Genomic DNA, 8,806 nt, shown 5'->3' with positions numbered 1-8,806 from the left:
ACTCACCCACCCACTCACTCACTCACTCACCCACTCACTCACCCACTCACCCACTCACTCACTCACCCACCCACCCACCCACTCACCCACTCACTCACCCACTCACTCACCCACCCACTCACCCACTCACTCACCCACCCACCCACTCACTCACCCACTCACCCACTTCACTCACCCACTCACTCACCCACTCACCCACTCACTCACTCACCCACTCACTCACCCACTCACTCACTCACCCACTCACCCACCCACCCACTCACTCACCCACCCACCCACCCACTCACCCACTCACTCACCCACTCACTCACCCACCCACCCACTCACCCACCCACTCACTCACCCACCCACTCACTCACCCACTCACCCACTCACCCACCCACTCACCCACCCACCCACTCACCCACTCACTCACCCACTCACCCACTCACTCACCCACTCACCCACTCACTCACTCACCCACTCACTCTGTGTTCAGAGTCTGATGTGGACCACTCTAAGCTGGAGAGGTCACGTGACCGAAGCCGCGAGATTCTGCGGCAAGTCAACCAGGCGGTGAAAGATGCTGAAAATACACAGGTGGGTGGGTGGGTGAGTGGGTGGGTGGGTGTGTGGGTGGGTGGGTGGGTGAGTGAGTGAGTGGGTGGGTGAGTGGGTGAGTGAGTGAGTGGGTGGGTGGGTGAGTGGGTGGGTGGGTGGGTGGGTGAGTGAGTGGGAGGGTGAGTGAGTGGGTGGGTGGGTGGGTGAGTGGGTGGGTGCGTGAGTGGGTGGGTGGGTGGGTGAGTGGGTGGGTGGGTGGGTGAGTGGGTGGGTGGGTGGGTGAGTGAGTGGGAGGGTGAGTGAGTGGGTGGGTGGGTGGGTGAGTGGGTGGGTGGGTGAGTGGGTGGGTGGGTGGGTGAGTGGGTGGGTGGGTGGGTGGGTGAGTGGGTGGGTGAGTGGGTGGGTGAGTGAGTGGGAGGGTGAGTGAGTGGGTGGGTGGGTGGGTGAGTGGGTGGGTGGATGTGTTGGTGGGTGAGTGAGTGGGTGGGTGGGTGGGTGGGTGAGTGGGTGGGTGGGTGGGTGAGTGGGTGGGTGGGTGAGTGGGTGGGTGGGTGGGTGGGTGAGTGGGTGGGTGAGTGAGTGGGTGGGTGGGTGGGTGAGTGAGTGGGAGGGTGAGTGAGTGGGTGGGTGGGTGAGTGGGTGGGTGGGTGAGTGGGTGGGTGGGTGGGTGAGTGGGTGGGTGGGTGGGTGAGTGGGTGGGTGAGTGGGTGGGTGGGTGGGTGAGTGAGTGGGAGGGTGAGTGAGTGGGTGGGTGGGTGAGTGGGTGGGTGGGTGGATGTGTTGGTGGGTGAGTGAGTGGGTGGGTGGGTGGGTGGGTGAGTGGGTGGGTGGGTGAGTGGGTGGGTGGGTGGGTGAGTGGGTGGGTGGGTGAGTGGGTGGGTGGGTGGGTGAGTGGGTGGGTGGGTGGGTGAGTGGGTGGGTGAGTGGGTGGGTGGGTGTGTGAGTGAGTGAGTGGGAGGGTGAGTGAGTGGGTGGGTGGGTGGGTGAGTGGGTGGGTGGGTGGATGTGTTGGTGGGTGAGTGAGTGCGTGGGTGGGTGGGTGAGTGAGTGGGAGGGTGAGTGAGTGGGTGGGTGGGGTGGGTGAGTGGGTGAGTGGGTGGGTGGGTGGGTGAGTGAGTGAGTGGGTGAGTGAGTGGGTGGGTGGGTGGGTGAGTGGGTGGGTGGGTGGGTGAGTGGGTGGGTGGGTGGGTGTGTGAGTGGGTGGGTGGGTGGGTGAGTGGGTGGGTGGTGGGTGGGTGAGTGAGTGGGTGAGTGGGTGGGTGGGTGGGTGAGTGGGTGGGTGGGTGGGTGGGTGGGTGAGTGGGTGGGTGGGTGGGTGAGTGGGTGGGTGGGTGGGTGAGTGAGTGGGAGGGTGAGTGAGTGGGTGGGTGGGTGGGTGAGTGGGTGAGTGGGTGGGTGGGTGGGTGAGTGGGTGGGTGAGTGGGTGGGTGAGTGGGTGAGTGGGTGAGTGAGTGGGTGAGTGGGTGAGTGAGTGGGTGAGTGGGTGAGTGAGTGAGTGGGTGGGTGGGTGAGTGAGTGGGTGGGTGAGTGGGTGGGTGAGTGGGTGAGTGAGTGAGTGAGTGGGTGGGTGAGTGGGTGGGTGAGTGGGTGAGTGGGTGGGTGAGTGGGTGGGTGGGTGGGTGAGTGGGTGGGTGAGTGGGTGAGTGGGTGAGTGGGTGGGTGAGTGGGTGAGTGGGTGAGTGGGTGGGTGAGTGAGTGGGTGGGTGGGTGAGTGAGTGGGTGAGTGGGTGGGTGAGTGAGTGGGTGAGTGGGTGGGTGGGTGGATGTGTTGGTGGGTGAGTGAGTGGGTGGGTGGGTGGGTGAGTGAGTGGGAGGGTGAGTGGTGGGTGGGTGGGTGGGTGAGTGGGTGAGTGGGTGGGTGGGTGGGTGAGTGGGTGGGTGAGTGGGTGGGTGAGTGGGTGGGTGAGTGGGTGGGTGAGTGGGTGAGTGGGTGAGTGAGTGGGTGAGTGGGTGAGTGAGTGGGTGAGTGAGTGAGTGAGTGGGTGGGTGGGTGAGTGAGTGAGTGGGTGAGTGGGTGGGTGAGTGGGTGGGTGAGTGGGTGAGTGAGTGAGTGAGTGGGTGGGTGAGTGGGTGGGTGAGTGGGTGGGTGAGTGGGTGGGTGGGTGGGTGAGTGAGTGGGTGAGTTGGTGAGTGGGTGAGTGGGTGAGTGGGTGAGTGGGTGGGTGAGTGAGTGGGTGGGTGGGTGAGTGAGTGGGTGAGTGGGTGGGTGGGTGGGTGAGTGGGTGGGTAAGTGAGTGAATGGGTGGGTGGGTGGGTGGGTGAGTGAGTGGGTGGGTGGGTGGGTGAGTGGGTGAGTGGGTGGGTGAGTGGGTGAGTGGGTGAGTGAGTGGGTGAGTGGGTGGGTGAGTGGGTGGGTGGGGTGGGTGGGTGAGTGGGTGAGTGAGTGAGTGGGTGAGTGGGTGAGTGAGTGGGTGGGTGGGTGGGTGGGTGGGTGAGTGGGTGGGTGAGTGGGTGAGTGGGTGAGTGAGTGAGTGGGTGAGTGGGTGGGTGAGTGGGTGGGTGAGTGGGTGAGTGGGTGGGTAAGTGAGTGAATGGGTGGGTGGGTGGGTGAGTGAGTGGGTGGGGGTGGGTGGGTGAGTGGGTGGGTGAGTGGGTGAGTGGGTGAGTGGGTGAGTGGGTGGGTGGGTGGATGTGTTGGTGGGTGAGTGAGTGGGTGGGTGGGTGGGTGAGTGAGTGGGAGGGTGAGTGAGTGGGTGGGTGGGTGGGTGAGTGGGTGAGTGGGTGGGTGGGTGGGTGGGTGAGTGGGTGGGTGGGTGGGTGAGTGGGTGGGTGAGTGGGTGGGTGAGTGGGTGGGTGAGTGAGTGAGTGGTGAGTGGGTGAGTGAGTGAGTGGGTGGGTGGGTGAGTGAGTGGGTGAGTGGGTGGGTGAGTGGGTGGGTGAGTGGGTGAGTGAGTGGTGAGTGGGTGGGTAGTGGGTGGGTGAGTGGGTGAGTGGGTGGGTGGGTGGGTGGGTGGGTGAGTGGGTGGGTGAGTGGGTGAGTGGGTGGGTGAGTGGGTGAGTGGGTGAGTGGGTGGGTGAGTGGGTGGTGGGTGAGTGGGTGGGTGAGTGAGTGGGTGGGTGGGTGAGTGAGTGGGTGAGTGGGTGGGTGAGTGAGGGGGTGGGTGGGTGGGTGAGTGGTGGGTGAGTGGTGGGTGGGTGGGTGGGTGAGTGGGTGGGTAAGTGGTGAATGGGTGGGTGGGTGGGTGAGTGAGTGTGTGGGTGGGTGAGTGGGGTGGGTGAGTGGGTGAGTGGGTGAGTGAGTGGGTGAGTGAGTGAGTGGAGTGGGTGGGTGAGTGGGTGAGTGAGTGAGTGAGGGGTGAGTGGGTGAGTGGGTGGGTGAGTGGGTGAGTGAGTGAGTGAGTGGGTGAGTGAGTGAGTGAGGGTGAGGTGGTGGGGTGAGTGGGTGGGTGAGTGGGGTGAAGAGAGAGAGTGGGTGGGTAAGTGGGTGGGTGAGGTGGGTGAGTGGGTGGGTGGGTGAGTGGGTGGGTGGGTGGGTGGGTGAGTGGGTGGGTGAGTGGGTGAGTGGGTGGGTGAGTGGGTGAGTGGGTGAGTGGGTGGGTGAGGGGTGAGTGGGTGAGTGGGTGGTGGGTGGGTGAGTGAGTGGGTGGGTGGGTGAGTGCGTGGGTGAGTGGGTGGGTGAGTGAGTGGGTGGGTGGGTGGGTGAGTGAGTGGGTGAGTGAGTGGGTGGGTGGGTGGGTGAGTGGGTGGGTAAGTGAGTGAATGGGTGGGTGGGTGGGTGAGTGAGTGTGTGGGTGGGTGAGTGGGTGAGTGAGTGAGTGAGGGGTGAAGTGGGAGTGAGTGGGTGAGTGAGTGAGTGGGTGGGTGAGTGGGTGAGTGAGTGAGTGAGTGGGTGAGTGGGTGAGTGGGTGGGTGAGTGGGTGAGTGAGTGAGGTGAGTGGGTGAGTGGGTGAATGAGTGAGTGAGTGGGTGGGTGGGTGGGTGAGTGGGTGAGTGGGTGAGTGGGTGGGTGAGTGAGTGGGTGGGTGGGTGAGTGAGTGGGTGAGTGGGTGGGTGGTGAGTGGGTGGGTGGGGGGTGAGTGAGTGGGTGAGTGAGTGGGTGGGTGGGTGGGTGAGTGGGTGGTAAGTGAGTGAATGGGTGGGTGGGTGGGTGAGTGAGTGTGTGGGTGGGTGAGTGGGTGAGTGGGTGGGTGAGTGAGTGAGTGGTGGGTGAGTGGGTGAGTGAGTGAGTGAGTGAGTGAGTGGGTGGGTGAGTGGGTGAGTGAGTGAGTGAGTGGGTGAGTGGGTGATAGTGAGTGAGTGGGTGGGGGGTGGGTGAGTGAGTGGGTGGGTGAGTGAGTGGGTGGGTGAGTGAGTGGGTGAGTGAGTGAGTGAGTGGGTGGGTGGGTGGGTGAGTGAGTGAGTGGGTGGGTGAGTGAGTGAGTGGGTGGGTGGTGAGTGAGTGGGTGGGTGAGTGAGTGGGGTGAGTGAGTGAGTGGGTGGGTGAGTGAGTGAGTGGGTGGGTGAGTGAGTGGGTGGGTGGTGAGTGAGTGGGTGGGTGGGTGGGTTGTGGGTGGGGTGAGTGGGTGAGTGAGTGAGTGGGTGGTGAGTGGGTGAGTGAGTGAGTGAGTGGGTGGTGGGTGAATGGGTGAGTGAGTGATTGAGTGGGTGAGTGGGTGAATGAGTGAGTGGGTGGGTGGGTGGGTGAGTGGGTGAGTGGGTGAGTGGGTGGGTGAGTGAGTGGGTGGGTGGGTGAGTGAGTGGGTGAGTGGGTGGGTGAGTGAGTGGGTGGGTGGGTGGGTGAGTGAGTGGGTGAGTGAGTGGGTGGGTGGGTGGGTGGGTGAGTGGGTGGGTAAGTGAGTGAATGGGTGGGTGGGTGGGTGAGTGAGTGTGTGGGTGGGTGAGTGGGTGAGTGGGTGAGTGAGTGAGTGAGGGGTGAGTGGGTGAGTGAGTGGGTGAGTGAGTGAGTGGGTGGGTGAGTGGGTGAGTGAGTGAGTGAGTGGGTGAGTGGGTGAATGAGTGAGTGAGTGGGTGGGTGGGTGAGTGAGTGGGTGGGTGAGTGGTGGGTGAGTGAGTGAGTGGGTGGGTGGGTGGGTGAGTGAGTGAGTGGTGAGTGGTGGGTGGGTGAGTGGGTGGGTGAGTGAGTGGGTGGGTGGGTGGGTGTGTGGGTGGGGAGTGGGTGAGTGGGTGAGTGAGTGAGTGAGTGGGTGAGTGGGTGAGTGAGTGGGTGAGTGAGTGAGTGGGTGGGTGAGTGGGTGAATGAGTGAGTGAGTGGGTGTGTGGGTGGGGTGAGTGGGTGAGTGGGTGAGTGAGTGAGTGAGTGGGTGAGTGAGTGGGTGAGTGAGTGAGTGGGTGGGTGAGTGAGTGAGTGAGTGGGTGAGTGAGTGAGTGAGTGGGTGAGTGGGTGAGTGGGTGGGTGAGTGGGTGAGTGAGTGAGTGAGTGGGTGAGTGGGTGAATGAGTGAGTGAGTGGGTGGGTGGGTGGGTGAGTGGGTGAGTGGGTGAGTGGGTGGGTGAGTGAGTGGGTGGGTGGGTGAGTGAGTGGGTGAGTGGGTGGGTGAGTGAGTGGGTGGGTGGGTGGGTGAGTGAGTGGGTGAGTGAGTGGGTGGGTGGGTGGGTGAGTGGGTGGGTAAGTGAGTGAATGGGTGGGTGGGTGGGTGAGTGAGTGTGTGGGTGGGTGGGTGAGTGAGTGGGTGAGTGGGTGAATGAGTGAGTGAGTGAGTGGGTGGGTGGGTGGGTGGGTGAGTGAGTGGGTGGGTGAGTGAGTGGGTGAGTGAGTGAGTGAGGTGGGTGGGTGGGTGAGTGAGTGAGTGGGTGAGTGAGTGAGTGGGTGGGTGAGTGAGTGAGTGGGTGGGTGAGTGAGTGGGTGGGTGGGTGAGTGAGTGGGTGAGTGGGTGAATGAGTGAGTGAGTGAGTGGGTGGGTGGGTGGGTGAGTGAGTGGGTGGGTGAGTGAGTGGGTGAGTGAGTGAGTGAGTGGGTGGGTGGGTGAGTGAGTGAGTGGGTGAGTGAGTGAGTGAGTGGGTGGGTGAGTGAGTGAGTGGGTGGGTGAGTGAGTGGGTGAGTGAGTGAGTGGGTGGGTGAGTGAGTGAGTGGGTGGGTGAGTGAGTGGGTGGGTGAGTGAGTGGGTGGGTGGGTGGGTGTGTGGGTGGGGTGAGTGGGTGAGTGGGTGAGTGAGTGAGTGAGTGGGTGAGTGGGTGAGTGAGTGGGTGAGTGAGTGAGTGGGTGGGTGAGTGGGTGAGTGGGTGAATGAGTGAGTGAGTGGGTGTGTGGGTGGGGTGAGTGGGTGAGTGGGTGGTGAGTGAGTGAGTGAGTGGGTGAGTGGGTGAGTGAGTGGGTGAGTGAGTGAGTGGGTGGGTGAGTGAGTGAGTGAGTGGGTGAGTGAGTGAGTGAGTGGGTGGGTGGGTGAGTGAGTGAGTGGGTGGGTGAGTGAGTGAGTGAGTGGGTGAGTGAGTGAGTGAGTGGGTGAGTGAGTGGGTGAGTGAGTGGGTGAGTGAGTGAGTGGGTGAGTGAGTGAGTGAGTGGGTGAGTGAGTGAGTGAGTGGGTGGGTGGGTGAGTGAGTGAGTGGGTGGGTGAGTGAGTGAGTGAGTGGGTGAGTGAGTGAGTGAGTGGGTGAGTGAGTGGGTGAGTGAGTGGGTGAGTGAGTGAGTGGGTGAGTGAGTGGGTGAGTGAGTGAGTGAGTGGGTGGGTGGGTGAGTGAGTGAGTGGGTGGGTGAGTGAGTGAGTGGGTGGGTGAGTGAGTGAGTGGGTGGGTGGGTGAGTGAGTGAGTGAGTGGGTGGGTGAGTGGGTGAGTGAGTGGGTGAGTGGGTGAGTGAGTGAGTGGGTGGGTGAGTGAGTGAGTGGGTGGGTGGGTGAGTGAGTGAGTGAGTGGGTGGGTGAGTGAGTGAGTGGGTGGGTGGGTGAGTGAGTGAGTGGGTGGGTGGGTGAGTGGGTGAGTGAGTGGGTGAGTGGGTGAGTGAGTGAGTGGGTGGGTGAGTGAGTGAGTGGGTGGGTGGGTGAGTGAGTGAGTGAGTGGGTGGGTGAGTGAGTGAGTGGGTGGGTGGGTGAGTGAGTGAGTGGGTGAGTGGGTGAGTGAGTGAGTGGGTGGGTGAGTGAGTGAGTGGGTGGGTGGGTGAGGTGAGTGGGTGGGTGGGTGGGGGTGAGTGGGTGAGTGAGTGAGTGGGTGGGAGTGAGTGAGTGGGTGGGTGGGTGAGTGAGTGAGTGAGTGGGTGGGTGAGTGAGTGAGTGGGTGGGTGGGTGAGTGAGTGAGTGGGTGAGTGGGTGAGTGAGTGAGTGGGTGAGTGAGTGATCTTTATTTTTGCGGTTCGCAGCGTCTCCGTGAGTATCAGAAGAAATTGGACCTCTCTTACTTCTCCCGTGAAGCCTCCCGGCAAGACACTCAGACGATGCGGATATGCCGGGTGAGTATCACCACTCACTCACTCACTTACTCACCATTCACCCACTCACCCACTCACTCACCCACCCACTCACCCACTCACTCACTCACCCACCCACCCACCCACTCACTCACCCACTCACTCACCCACCCACTCACCCACCCACTCACTCACCCACCCACTCACCCACCCACTCACTCACCCACCCACCCACTCACTCACTCACCCACTCAGTCAGCCACTCACTCACTCACCCACTCACCCACCCACCCACCCACTCACCCACTCACTCACCCACCCACTCACTCACCCACTCACCCACTCACTCACTCCCCCACCCACCGTCAGTAGCCCCTACCCACAGCCTAACTCGGATGTCCGTTGTTCAGAGCCTGGACCTCACGCAGAGCCGCATGGCTCACGAGGGAGCACTCACCTGGCGGATGGCTCGGGACAAAAACATCGGTGAGACGCTGTCCCTAAGTCTCCGTGTGTCTCCGTGTGTCTCTGTGTGTGTTTGTGTGTGTGTCTCTGTGTGTCTGTGTGTGTCTGTGTGTGTCTCTGTGTGTCTGTGTGTGTCTGTGTCTCTGTGTGTGTGTCTCTGTGTGCCCTGTGTGTCTCTGTGTGTCTCCGTGTGTCTCTGTGTGTGTCTGTGTGTCTCTGTGTGTCTCTGTGTGTCTCAGCGTGTCTCCGTGTGTCTCTGTGTGTGTCTGTGTCTCTCTGTGTGTCTCCCTGTGTCTCCGTGTGTCTCCGTGTGTCTCCGTGTGTCTCTGTGTGTGTCTGTGTCTCTCTGTGTGTCTCCCTGTGTCTCTGTGTCTCCGTGTGTCTCCGTGTGTCTCTGTGTGTGTTTGTGTGTGTGTCTCTGTGTGTCTGTTTTTCTCTGTGTGTGTGTCTGTGTGTCTCTGTGTGTGTGTGTCTGTGTGTGTGTCTGTGTGTGTGTCTGTGTGTCTCTGTGTGTGTCTCTGTGTGTGT

The 8,806-nt window shown here is 61.8% G+C and overlaps 1 protein-coding gene across 1 annotated transcript in view; it reads left to right on the top strand.

The window, feature by feature from the left end:
- The first annotated feature begins 438 nt into the window (after positions 1-438).
- The window catches only part of LOC142923264 (uncharacterized), a 53,425-nt gene continuing 45,057 nt past the window's right edge, over positions 439-8,806 (top strand). The window contains exons 1-3 of the mRNA XM_076064293.1: positions 439-579; positions 7,766-7,855; positions 8,224-8,299. Of these exons, the coding sequence (XP_075920408.1) occupies positions 7,841-7,855; positions 8,224-8,299 (91 nt within the window). The 5' untranslated portion in view covers positions 439-579; positions 7,766-7,840. The remainder of the gene's footprint in view (positions 580-7,765; positions 7,856-8,223; positions 8,300-8,806) is intronic.

Source organism: Petromyzon marinus, unplaced genomic scaffold (genome assembly GCF_048934315.1).
Source record: "Petromyzon marinus isolate PM22_M1 ecotype Great Lakes invasive population unplaced genomic scaffold, UKy_Petmar_22M1.pri1.0 PM_Scaffold_371, whole genome shotgun sequence".
In the NCBI taxonomy this organism is placed as follows: domain Eukaryota; kingdom Metazoa; phylum Chordata; class Hyperoartia; order Petromyzontiformes; family Petromyzontidae; genus Petromyzon; species Petromyzon marinus.
This window is presented reverse-complemented; position numbering and strand designations above follow the sequence as displayed.